We start from the raw sequence: 13,676 nt of genomic DNA, 5'->3' as shown, positions 1-13,676 counted from the left end.
CGGTTAATAACCGATTCGAAAACCGGTGTCGTTAAGTGATACTACACCGGTTTTAACCCGATGTCTAAAATGACAGACTTTTAACATCGGCTTCATAGACATCGGTCGAAAATCAAATAGACACCGGTGGAAAACCGATGTCTATGAGCGATTTTGTTGTAGTGACCTTTGAAGTGATTGTAGTTCCTAAATTGACAGCTATTTCTTTGTTGTTATTTTGTTGGTGCTTCTTGACAATTTTTGTATAGGAACAGTTTATGACCAGAAGTTCCACGAATTCAAGAAGTGGACTAGTCCCATTTGATTCGGAGATTGAAAGAACCTGTCGGCACATCGTGAGACGAGAAAGAAGTTACTATCTGTAGCTAGTACTGCTCCTTTTTCTGGAATCTTTAGTTCTACAGGGAGAATGAAATAGAACAGTAATCAAATGCTTAGAGATTTGGCATCTTCTGATGGTTCAAACCAGCCTTTATGCATCTCAGAGAGGAAGGTTCCTGCATGAACATGCTGATCAATCTTCTGATCGATTTATGCTGGTTTTTAAATAACAATAACTATAATGATTGATTTCTCTAGCATGCGTGCAAAGTATTTACACAGACTGGTCCCTTATTTAACCTTTGTTAAGTCATCCTCTACATTTTCATTTATTGATTTAAGTTACTGGTTTGATCAAATCTGGATTTATTATATAGTTGTTTGGGTTTTGTAATCTAACTAATCAAGCTACCTGTCATTGCTTGAAGCTTTCTGACAATCAGTTATGCTCTTATCTTTTTTTTTATTTCATCTATAAATTATTTGATTCATGTATCTATTATGATTATAAATGTTCTTAATAATCACTTTTCTACTTGTAAATGCTGAAATGTTGTAGCAGTAATTTTCTCTTGTAAATATTCAATGTTTTCATGTATATATTTTTCTCTTGATTTATTCAATGCAGGTTGATTTGGAAAGGATTGCTAAGGATACTCATGGCTATGTTGGGGCTGACCTTGCTGCTTTATGCACTAAGCTGCTCTCCAGTGTATCCGTGAAAAGATGGACATAATTGATCTAGAAGATGAATCAATTGATGCTGAGATTCTCAATTCTATGTCTGTTACAAATGAACACTTTAAGATTGCTTTGGGATCTAGTAACCCATCTGCCCTCCGTGAAACTGTAAGTCTTTGCTTTGGTAATTGTAATCATTTTCAGTTAGTTTTTTTCCTTCTAAATATGATTATCTACATGAATTTTTAAAATAAATTGTTGCTGCAAGAATTGAAAATGAGAAATTTGACATTGGTGTTCTTTCTAAATTAAACTTACAACTCAAGAAATTCTATAGCCTCATGTGCCTGGTTGGTAACTTGTGTTTATTGTCATATGTTGATGAATGACCTAAAAACCACTTCTATTTCTACCTTGAGATATGCTGATAGTTTGTTGGGTTTTGATCAGGTTGTTGAAGTACCAAATGTCAACTGGGATGATATTGGTGGGCTGGAAAATGTCAAGAGGGAACTGCAAGAGGTAGTTTGCTGGATATGTTTGAGGTTTTATATCCACCAAGTGTGATTTTTTCTTTCTGATAGTGATATTCTAGGACTTCTACATCATGTATATTTCTTCTATTTTTGTTCTTTGCTGTAGTTAAGTAGACCAAATAATACTTTTGTTTGACAGATTTGAACAGTGGATGTTTTAACTCAGAAAACTAGGCATTTGAAGGTGAAAAGTGGTGAGATTAGGGAAATGAAAGGCGCAAGAAGAATGGAGCAGTATAGCAAGTTGAACAGATTCTGATTCTCATAATTTAATATAGCCTCAGCTTGATTTTTGACTCACGATGTTCTACCTTGATGTGTACAATATCTATTAGCTTTTGATGTAAAAAGAATATTTGTGTATTTTATGAATACTGTTGTAAGAAGAATATTTATGTAATTTGTAAATATTTGTGTATTTTATGGATACTGTTGGAAGAAGAATATTTGTGTATTTTCTTGGATACTGTCGATTTTTCACTGTTTCGGAAATCGAATTTGTGTCGTTAAACAATACTGATATTACATCGGTTTTCCACCGCTGTAAAACCGGTGTAATTAACTAATATTACATCGGTTGTATATCGCTGTCAAAACTGGTGTTATTAACATATAATATTACATCGATTTTACACCCGATGTCGTTAAGTGATACTACACCGGTTTAACCCGATGTCTAAAATGGCAGACCTTTTACATCGCCTTCATAGACATCGGTCGAAAATGTAATAGACACCGGTGGAAAACCGATGTCTATGAGGGTTTTTGTTGTAGTGCTTACGTAGTGGAATACGATCAGATTTAATTGGTTGCTCAATGAACTATATCTTGATTTGTTCAGTAGTTGGTGTAAACCAAGACAATCATATCCACACAATAGCCCCCTAAACTTTTACTAGTTCTCTATCGTATCCGTTTTGGCCATGAACAAAGCTTGGGATTCATAAGTGTTTCATTGAAGTGACCCATCTTCACACTTATATATGTGACCTCCTATTAAGAGTATCCTGCAATACCCTATTGTACCCTTTACAGTATAATATAAGAATCATTAAGAACTTTTGTTCATCCTTTACTTATTTCACAGGTTACACCTTTTGTCTCCAAGAATGAGTTGGAGAAATTTCTCCTAGGTGCCTCAAATCTTATAGCTTAGTTGTCCCTTTTGAACCATGATCTTGGGATCTCCAGTCAACATGGTTGGGTTACCAATACTCGATTTAAATGGTGAGTTTTAGACTTATTCCCCTAGACATGCAGTATAATTGATCTTTTGGTAGGCCTAACGAATCTGCATAATTCTTCATATTCAATGGAGATTTTACCACTAGAGATCTACTACTTTAATGGTATTAAGTCATTTCCAAACTTACCATTTTACACTAGTGCCCTTCTCATAATTTCTTAGATATCATAATGTATCATATATATTGGTACAGTGGTTAACCCTCACATTAAAAGATTCATGATCTTTCAATGCCTTATAGAAATTTTTCATTTCTATCTCACTAGGGCTTATGGTTTACCAAGAGGACAATTGTAAGATATGCGAATTTATTTTTAGGGTTATCGTGGAATAACCTTATGAAAATTTTAGGAAATTTTAGATATTTTTCTGAATTTTTCCGGAGATCGTATGACTAGTTTTGCAAGGATAGGAGTGGAGGTCTGTTTAGAAATACGCAGGGTTTAATTTCCTTAACCCTAGGTGGACCATGTTAATAAGGGTTTCCTCACTCGCTCGAACCCGATAACCCATTTTTTCTTCTTATATCCCTTCTCCCTCGCGCATAGTAGCCCGACCCGAACAGGTGCTTTTCTCTCTCGCGTGAACTCCCCAATGCCGACGCCTGCCTTGACGATCGGCTACCTTCGTCTTCCCTTCTCTCGGTGGTGCCGGTAAGGAGCGGACCTTGGAGCGTTGAGAGGAAGAAAGGTTAGTTACAGCCAAACCCTCTTTCTCCCCGATCCCTTCCTCCCTTTTCTGATCTCGGTGAAAAACGGCGACGGATCTCGATTTGGGGATCTCGCCTGCTGTCGGAAGGGGATCGAGGGCACCGGCGTTGGATCTGGCCAGCGTCGACCGATTGAGTGAGGTAAGATCCACTGCCTTCTTCCCGATCTCTTTCTCGGTTCGTCGACAAGAACAGATCGTGCCCTAGCCGCGATCTTGAGGTAAGAAGTTTGGTTTTCCTTTTTGATCGTGGATTCGAAACCCTAATCTGTCTTTCTGGAATTGATTCGGGTGATCTTTCTGGGAAGCAGGAGTTTGTGTTGTGATCTGCGGCCATCACAATTCTGTTAGGGATTTTCTTTCCTCCATCGGATATTGCGATCGTTTCCGGTGATTGAAGAAACAGAGGTAAGGAAATCAGTTGGTTATTGTTGTAACGGATTGTTGTGGTGATTCCTAGCTTTACTGTTCTTTCTTTTGATCCGACCAGTGAAGATGCATGGTGTAGTTTACTGCTTGTAGGAAATTGATACAATGTTAGTTCTTATTCTACTCTCTTGATCTAACCTTAGTTGCAGTAAGTCCAGTGAATTACTTGATCTAGATTAGTGATGGAACAACAAGAGTTGTGAATTGTTCGGATTAGTTGTTAGAGGGTTAAGAGTAAGCTGTTTTGATTGTTATCAGTGTTTGGATTACAAACTAAAATGTTGTGTGGTTATGTTTTATTTCTGTTTCGGTAATTAGGGGGGGGCAAATGTGGATGAATTTAAATATGAAATGGATTTCCATGATGTTTAGGTTCATTTCTTGTTAGGTGATATAGAAAGGATTAGTGATAACTAAGATCGGTAATGGGAATTTGATTTTTGGATGGGTAAGCTAAGTTGAAATTTAATACCAGTAGAAAGGAGTAGGAATCGTGGTCAGCTATTGCTTGAAAGTTGGCTTGTTACTTGTAAATTAATTCATCTATTTGTAGAGTACACATATATAGTTACATGAAATTGTATATGTGATACAAGACCTTGATTGGCGACGTTCTACGTGACGTGGGTGGTTCTATCGATACGGGATATATTGAGGCGGGTATTTCTTCCTTATCTCTTTTTTAGTTCTTTGAACTATAAAGCATGGTTATATTCGGATGCTTGGGTTGCACTACCTTAAATTTGTATATTTGTTTTATTCCTGCTTGTCTCTTTCTATTCAAGCTTTGATATGATCTTGTTTACCTCGATACAGTCTCACCCTTGATATAAGAATTCTGTGCATGTGCATATGTAGAGTTTGTATCATAGAGTTGTCTGGTTGGTACGATTAGCGTGTTTCTCACGCATATTGATGTTGAGTGTACATGTGACGGGTATGTGGTATTGGGGTTGTATACTTGGTTGATCATGTTGTGTGTTGGAGTATGTATATACGTTTGTGGTGGTTATTGGGGGTGTTGGGGTACACGATGGATGATGATATTTATATTGTGACTATTCACATCATGTCATCATTCATTGCATACTGACGACCAATGTCTTCCTTGTGGTGAGAGGGTCGTCAGTTGTTTATAGCTGCCCATTCGGCCACTGTTGGAGAGTGGTAGCTAGGAGTGGAGCTAGTCCTGTCGTGCTCATTCAGCCGCTCAGTGTTCTATCAGCCTCGACCACTCTGGAGCAGTGGGTCTTGAGGGTACAATAGTCAGAGGGCTTGAGTTGTGAGTGGTTAGGGACCCTTAGTTGTATAGTTTATAACTACTTAGCTGACCGTCCGCTTCGACCGCCTATAGCGGTGCATGTACTGGAAGCTAGTACGGTTTGTCACGGACCCAAGCCTCTCGGCCATACAAGGGTCGTGGTGTCTAGAGAGGTGGCGGGGGTGACCATAGAGCATGCATGCACTTTTGCATATGATGCGTGGTGCATCTGGGGAGATATTTTTGCATACATGCCTAGTAGATATTAGTTGCATGTGACTGTGTGTTGTTGCATTTGTTTGCGCTATGTATGTTACATTTGGGTGTCATACTGCATACATGTCATCTATTTTACATGTATATGCAGCCGTATCGATATTTGCACAGGTGTCTCGAGTAGATCTATTGCTAGTCCGGTGAGTTCCCTGATTTTGGTATCATGGTATTGATTCTAATCGAGCATGTGCATCTATTGTGTCAGGTATGTTTATGTATAGTCATTGTATTAGATATGGCTAGATGTGTTATGTTTCGATAGCATGATTCTATTCTTATTATGGAGACTGTATCCCTTGATTCTTATGTTGTTGTACCTACCATGCTTTATTCTGTTCTTACCCGCTGAGTTCTTTGTACTCACCACCCCGTCTATACTGTTATGATTTTTAGGTAGTAGGTAGATGACATGGAGTTACTTGGAGTATGCTGCCAGCCGGTCCCACTTCCCGCGTTACATCCGAGGATTCTTATCAGTTTTTAGTCTCTTACTATTAGCATTTCATGTTTTGTGGATTTGGTGTTGTTATATCATACTATGTCTTGATACGTGTATTGTGGACTTATACTTGTGGTGTGTTTTGTGGACTTTCGTATTGTGGGTTTCATATTCGTTTTTCCGCTGTGTTTTTTTTTGATATAGTCGTGTGGGCTACATATTCAACTGCGTGGTTGTGGTTATTTTTATGTATATATATATATCCCAGCTGCATGTGGCTGATGTATTTTGCATGTATGAGAGTTTCAGATTGTCACCGGTACAGGGGAGGTGTTGTCGAAATTTTCTGGGAGGGACTTCTCCGGGGCGTGACAACAATTTCCAAGATAAATCCAAAACTTATCAACATGGTTTTTATCATCTCCTCAATATTTAAGCCACCATTTTTAAATTGAGATGAATGTGATATAGTCAATTATTGGAATGTTGCTCTTCCATGAGAAATATTCCTTGAGCAATATCATGTATTCGCTTCCTCAATCACCATGGATGATCTTGCTTAGTTGATTTTTCCAACAACATTTCTAGTGTTTTATAAAACACTTTAAGGGTCTCAATCTTGCTTAAAAGCAAGTCTCCATAACTCCAATCTTCTGATTTCACCGAGTTAAAACTGCAATTGTCTAATCAGGATGATGATCATGATTACACTTATTGTCAAAAAAAAAATGCTCAATTTTGAAAGTATGCATCACTTTGTCTTCCAATTTCACTTAGCTAGAGCTATGATCGTCTAATTGGAGTGTTGACCAAGATTGTATTACTCTTAGAGAGATACTCAACTCAAGAAGTATACATCTTTTGGTCTTCCAATCTTATAGAGCTAAAGCTATGGTCGTTTGATTGGAGTGCTGACTAGGATCGTATTATTCTTCGAGAGATACTTGACTCAAGAAGTATACATCCTTTGATTTTCCAATCTTATCGAGCCAAACTGCGATCGTCTGATTGGAGTGCTGACCAGGATTGTACTACTCTTCGAGAGATATTCGATTCAAGAAGTATACATCTCTTGGTCTTCTAATCTCATTGAGCCAAGGCTGCAGTCGTTTGATTAGAGTGCTGACCAAGATTGGATTACTCTTCGAGAGATATTCGACTCAAGAAGTATACATCCCTTGGTCTTCTAATCTTATCGAGCCAAAGTTGTGGTTGTCTGATTGGAGTGCTGACCAAGATTGTATTACTCTTCGAGAGATACTCGACTCAAGAAGTATACATCCCTTGGTCTTCCAATCTTATCGAGACATAGCTGTAGTCGTTTGATTGGAGTGCTAACCATGATTGTATTTATTCTTTGTGAGACACTTGACTCAATTTTTAGTCACTTGCAACACATGTAATGCAATCCTTCTAACTCATCTATTTTGACCTCCACTTAGTTCATATTGAGTTATACTCAAGTCTAGTTTTTTACTAAGTGGGCTTGATCTTCTATCCAAAGACCTTCATTAGCCCTTTTTTTGGATAGTTTAAACTCACTAACATCAACTTTGTGACTTTAGTCAAATGACCCCACAAAGCCTTGGCCATCATTATATCCATGGTATAATTTTGTTGTCCATCCTTTTCAGGCATGGTTCTCACATAGGAAAATTTTATTCTTCCTTGCAAGTAACTCTAACATTACTTGAGATTCACTTTTAGATGTGCTAGGACATCTTTTGATAGTAACCTTAAAAAAATACATTTTCTTCAAGTAATACAGTGTCTTTTATTGTCATCGCTTGAAGATAATTATGGAGAATTTCTCCAATTTCTCTCTAGTAAGAGTGGGACTCATGTTCGCCATAATTGCTAATATCATTTTAAGATTGTTGGATATTTTTCTCTAAGAAAAATATGGGTATATTCATCTTCAGTGTTGAGATCCAACAGATGGACCCGATTAGTTATCTCGACGATGAGCCGATGACTCTAACCGGTGGAGCTCAGTATGACGATGTGGATCTTGTCCCATTTATACTCTCGACATTCTCTTTCGGTTATTGAAGTACCCCTTCGGGTAAGAGACATACTCTTCTTGATATCATTGCTACTGACCTAATCTCATCAGTCGTCGAGTTATCCCTTCGGATATGACACAACCCCTTTAGATAAACTTATCCCTAAGGATAAGAGTATTAAGATCGAGGTGAAGACTAGGCCTTCTTTTCATAAGATGATATTGCCCCGCCTAGGTACTTACGACTTATTGACAATCATCTCCCAAGATACAACGACTTACGTCTCGAATAGGAGCACTCCAACTTTCGAGCCCTATCGAACTTTTGAAGGCTTGAAACTCTTAAAAGAAGAGAATCTAAGAGGAGAATTCATAACTTGAGAATTGAGTGTGTTTGAATAAAAGGAATGAGGTTCATTTTATAGGAATAAAAGGTTACTCCCAAAGATGAAAGATTTCTTCTAAGAGGTGAAAGAATATGGAAGGTGTCTTTTCCCATAAATATTTTTATTATGATTAATTAATTTAATTAATTAATATGATTAACTATTTACTTAATCTATTATAAATATCAATTAATCAATTAATTAATATTCACAATAATTAATCTTTTAATTTATCAATAGATTAATCAATGAAATTAATTATAATTTTATACTCCTCAATAGTTTCACATATTCTAATTAGCGTTCATTCAGGAATCCAACTTATATGTGAATTAAATTTTCATTTGATCATATCAGACTAACCCTTTATTGAACATTAATTTTTTATTCATTCAAAAAATTAATTTACGACAATCTACTTATCAAATAATCATTTTATCTCTATTATTACAAAATTAAGTTTCCAACCGAAAGCATCAACGCTATGGCACCATTGCTAATTCTTTTACACTAACAAGAAAGTCATTAGTAAACGGACCGTTAGCATCTTACAGAGTTAGCATCCATCTCCTTGTCACCATGACAATTTATCTAAATCCAAACGGACAGCTACAGATTGTATACCTTGCAAACGCAAATTTTAGAAGAAAAAACATTTCCAAATATAACAAACATTTCACTGCAGCTCTCTTTTGGCTTAGCCAGAATAAAAACACGACAAGACTGAAGATCTCAAGATGAAAGATCAAACATGACAAGACGGGAGCGAAGGTTTTTGCAGTTCGTACAAGAATTTGAAGCAAATGACAGAGAGAGGAGAGGCAGCCACCAAGCACTGAAGCCAAAGAGAATCCTGTCACTGTAAAAGAAGAATGTTGAAAATCTTGTAGATGAAAGATGAGAAGAATATGAATTACCAGGGAGGTGCAGATCGGTGGCCGTCTCCTCTTCTTACTAATCTGTCAGTTGCGAGAATTAAGAGGAACAAGAGGGCGGCTTTTCAGCGGCGTCGTCGTGCTCCCCTTTGCCCTGAAACCGCGCTGGAATTCGGAACCCTGAGAAGCCAGCACCGGATGCGAATCCGATTGAGGACATCGGCGGAGGTTGCATCTGGTGGTCAGTCGCGGCATCGATAGGGCTGGCCCAGGCGCGGACAGTGCGGGCGTTGCTGGACTGAAGGGGTCCCCTCTGAGAATCAAGTTGGTTGTGGCCGAGCGCAGAGTGCAGAGGCACAGCCTGCGGTGGCGGAAAGCTGAAAACGTATCCAGCGCTACCGCCGATCGCCTCCACCGCATTCCATGGAACAATGCGCCGGCCCTGTTGGGCCCAACTAGCGGAGGCTGCGGCCTCGAAGGCCAGTTGTGCGGAGGGTAGGAAATGAGCTGAGCTGTAGTGGTATTGGCCGTGGTGGTGGGCGGGCTCCGGATTGTGAAGAATTGGATCTTGGAAGGAGCGGAGCGAGAGGCGTAGGTCATTGATTTGGTTGCTAGCTCGCGGAGGGAGATCGGAAGAATAGGCCAGGAAGCCGATGGAAGAGCTAGATGGCGGCGAAGTAACCGCGGGAGTTGCAGCCGTCGGGAAGAAGGATTTGAATGTGTCGGCAATGGAGTCGGTGTCCATGGACGAAGGAAGAAAACTGGTACTTACATTTCCTCCGCCGCCGCCTCTGGCCAAGTTAAAAGCGGTAGCAGCGTCGGCGGGGTGCTCGGTGACGGCGGCTTGATTATTGGAAGGTGGGTGGGAGGAGGCGACCGCAACAGTGGCGGTGGGGATCCAGGTCGGCAGCTCAGCGAGCTTATCGATGGCGGCCTTGGCGTTCTTGATGAGCCAATCGACGGCCTTGCTTGGGCGGTCGTAACCGAGGCGGTCCTGTACGTCGTAGAACTGGATGGCAGTGTGGGCGGAGAGGCGCACACGACGTTCGCGGGGTCCCTTGGCGGTGCACACCTTGCTGTGGCGGTCCTTGCGACCGGTAGCGCGCACGACATGGCCGCCCTGAGCCTCCACGATTTCCCCCGCCGCCGCGCCCTTCACCCTGCTTCCGCACCTCGACCGCGTCTGTGGCAGCCGCGGCGGCGGGTGGTGGAGGAAGGACAGCTGGCCGTAGCCGAGGCCGTCGCCCTCCCCCATCCGTTCAGGAAGGCAGGCATACTCGGAAGAGGAAGCCGTGGCAGCAGCTAAAGAAGAAGACGTCGACCCCCAAAAGGAAGGGTAATTTTGATTATTGAAGTGGAATTGGAGTTGGAAGCCACGAAGCGGCGGCCTTGCCGGTGCTTGGAGCTCCTGTGCCTTTCCCGAGTCTTCGCTTTCTTTTGCGCCTGCTGGACCTTGAAGACGCAGAGCTCTCCTCGGATCCAGATCCTTCTCCTCCTTCCCACCTCCCTCTTCCAGCTTTCAGTGATCTTACAAACCAATCTCTAATCGACTTGCGCTGTTTGTTGCCTTACCTTGTAGCTTCCTCTCCTTCTCTTGCCGCAAAACTGGCGACACGCGATGGCGATGCTGATGCTTGTACTCGTCCTGTTCCTCCTGCTTCCAAAATGTCTGGCCATCCAAAGCACATAATTCTATCACCAAAATCCACCACCACACCTCCAAAGCCTTAAACCACCGCCATCCATTTCCATTTCCATTTCTATTTCAGAGAGATATGAAAGCAAAGAGCATGAAAGAAAAAGCACCACTCCTTACACTCGGATCTCGGGGTGCCTAACTTGCTGCTTTCCCTCCTACCCAAGGCGAAGACCCCAGCTGAGACATGGACAAGACATCAGCTATCACATTGTAGTGTCCAGGAAGTGGAGAAAAGCAAAACACAGAAGCTGTGCACTGGACTGCAAGGTACATGGAAGGAGCTAGAGTACTGGAAAGGGACAGCGCGGCTTTAGGTTTTAGTTGGACGATCGAGAAGGATGCATGGGTGGATGGTGCTCGCTCGATGTGGGCCTGAGCCTATTGCTTGAAAGAAGAACACAAGCTGTCGATGCCTGTCAGCTTGGACAGAGCTAGCAGACAGAGAGCGGTGAAGGGACACAGACAAGCGTCAGATTGATCCTGGTGATCTCACGCCATCTCCCACGGCAGCCAAAAACAAACCAAACCTCCCACTTCCTCCCTCCCTCCCTCACTCAGTCCGTCTTTTGGGGGTCTTCACCAACTTTGCCCAAAGACAAGCCACCTTCTTTTCCCACCATCAACGATTCCCTTTGCCCATGAAATTTACATGCATACAGGGCAGGCTGTTGTAAGTTGGCAATCACTCCTCTTCTCCCCCGTCTTCTTCCGCCATAACTTACCAAATTGGATTCAGATCTTTCCCTTCCTTTCCAGCGTTTTAACCAGTCATAAGTGTGACGACAACGACAGCACACCACTCGACAAGGTGCTGGAGATGATGACTGCTCTTGACATTACCAACATGTCCACCTCATTCTTGCCCTTTCCTAAATACCCATTCTCTCATTGAAAAGATTATACATTGGATTGTCTTTTACTTAAACTATCGCTTTGACATTCTTCAGATAGTAATGAAATATCCGACGTCTCACTCTTTATTTTAGTTGCTCAGATTGTTCTTCTGAGATTGAATTTGCTCCAATGGTTGACTACGAGTTTAATGGAATATGGAATATGAAATATGGAATATTGTAGTTGATTTTGTTTAAAATCTGAGTCAAATGAAGGTCGTATGAGTTATTGTTGACGTTGATAGAGAGTCGATTAGCACACTTTTCTCGTATGCGTCTACAAGAATGGACCCCCACGTGATGTTGACGGACGACGATGATTAAACCGACGGGTACTTGAGCTCTGCGTATACTCAGACAAGCACACGGAACGTTAGAGGCTAGAAACTAGGAAAAAAGTCTCTGGAGAAAGCCTTCTGACGCTCAAATCAGGTATTTTTTTTCCCAGAAGAATAATGTATGAAGGAGAAAGAAAAGTAAAAGACAAGTGCGAATGTACTTGAGATCGTACCTGTGCAAGGGATAGTACCGTCCTTTTATATGACAGTGCGTACCTTTAGAGTCTGATTGATGTCAGAGAATATTGAGTATCATGACCTGTCTAGTGATAGAGGACGCGTGACACCCTTTTGTGGGCTGGAAGAAGATTCTATTCGCAGATGACCGTAAACCGTTGAAATATTCCATGATATACCGCAGTTATTCTCTGATAGACGATTACGATTCCCTGACCTTATTATCATGTAGCACCTTCTGTGCCGACATTCTATCCCGATCGAGTATGAATAGGGGAAGCTTGAGATGGTCGCTAGTTAACCTACTGGGAGGACCATGCCTGGATATAACCGAGATGTGGAAACCAGACCAGTCGGAATAGGTCAGGCATCACCCCGACTGCCCACCATGTTTCTGACCAGGGTGTCTTAGATCTGGGGTCTTGGTCTATGAGAACCCGACCGAGAACCATGTTGTTGATGTCATCAGACGGTCCTACCTCTTCTTTCCCTAACTGCTGACTGCCACGTCGCCTTGACCTCTCACTGCTACGTCGCCTTGACCTCTCACTACTACGTCGCCTTGACCTCTGACTGGCTCGCACCTTGACCTTTGACTGCTACGTCCCTTTGACTTCTGACTGGCACGTCTCCTTGACTCCTGACTGCCACATCTCCTTGATTTCTGACTGCCAGGTTAACTAGGCTTGAGTTGGCTCAAGCTTGAGTCTTGATGTTTGAGTTTCGATATTTGACAATACGTGGTGATTGCAAGTGCAATCGTCCGATTAGGGAGATTGCTGGTGCAATTCTCCTTTGGTTAAGGTTTGACCAGATTGGTGTGAAGAAGAGATAAGCAGGTCAAGGCTGACCAGATACTTGATTGGGAAAGTCCTAACTGGAGGTTAAACAATTAGAAGTCCTGGTGAGTGAAGCTAAATAGAAGAAAATCTTGGTGTGTAACGTTAGGTGAAAATCCTAATGAGTGAAGTTAGGTGAAAGTCTTGGTGAGTGAAGCTAAATAGAGGAAAATCCTGGTGAGTGAAGCCAGGTGAAAATCCTAGTGAGTGAAGCTAGGTGAAAGTCCTGGTGAGTGAAGCCAGGCAGAGGAAAATCCTGGTGAGTGAAGCCAGGTGAAAATCCTAGTGAGTGAAGCTAGCTGAAAGTCCTGATGAGTGAAGCTAGGTGAAAGTCCTAGTGAGTGAAGCAAAGTAGAGGAAAATCTTGGTGAGTAAAGCTAGGTAAAAATCCTAGTGAGTGAAGTTAGGTGAAAGTCCTGGTGAGTGAAGTCAGGCAGATGGTAAGTCCTGGTGAGTGAAGCAAGGCACGTGGAAATCCAGGTGGGTCAAAGTTGACCTGACACCTGGTGTTGGGAAGTCCAAGTAGGTCAAAGGATTGACCGGATACTTGGCACGAGGAAATCCAGA

General features: G+C 41.6%; 1 protein-coding gene and 1 long non-coding RNA gene across 3 annotated transcripts; one reads left to right on the top strand and one right to left on the bottom strand.

The window, feature by feature from the left end:
* The first annotated feature begins 955 nt into the window (after positions 1–955).
* LOC121968241 lies at positions 956–1,515 on the top strand. Its single transcript, XR_006108016.1, has 2 exons — positions 956–1,170; positions 1,453–1,515. It is a non-coding gene; the product is annotated as an uncharacterized LOC121968241 (long non-coding RNA).
* A 7,359-nt stretch (positions 1,516–8,874) lies between these two features.
* On the bottom strand, positions 8,875–11,406 carry LOC122056420 (transcription factor PCF5-like). 2 transcript variants are annotated; one of them, XM_042618362.1, is made up of 2 exons: positions 9,206–11,406; positions 8,875–9,147 (listed from the first exon to the last, which is right to left on the bottom strand). In XM_042618362.1, exon 1 carries the CDS (start codon positions 10,416–10,418, stop codon positions 9,264–9,266), a length of 1,155 nt encoding a protein of 384 aa, XP_042474296.1. In that variant the 5' UTR covers positions 10,419–11,406; the 3' UTR covers positions 8,875–9,147; positions 9,206–9,263. The 2 variants fall into 2 exon arrangements, with proteins under 2 accessions (XP_042474296.1, XP_042474297.1); XM_042618363.1 differs by having other exon boundaries at positions 8,875–9,123.
* Positions 11,407–13,676: the final 2,270 nt, after the last annotated feature.

The sequence above is a fragment of the Zingiber officinale genome, chromosome 3B (genome assembly GCF_018446385.1).
Source record: "Zingiber officinale cultivar Zhangliang chromosome 3B, Zo_v1.1, whole genome shotgun sequence".
Lineage (NCBI taxonomy): Eukaryota > Viridiplantae > Streptophyta > Magnoliopsida > Zingiberales > Zingiberaceae > Zingiber > Zingiber officinale.
Note: the sequence above shows the minus strand (reverse complement) of the source record. Positions and strands in the feature narration are given on the sequence as shown.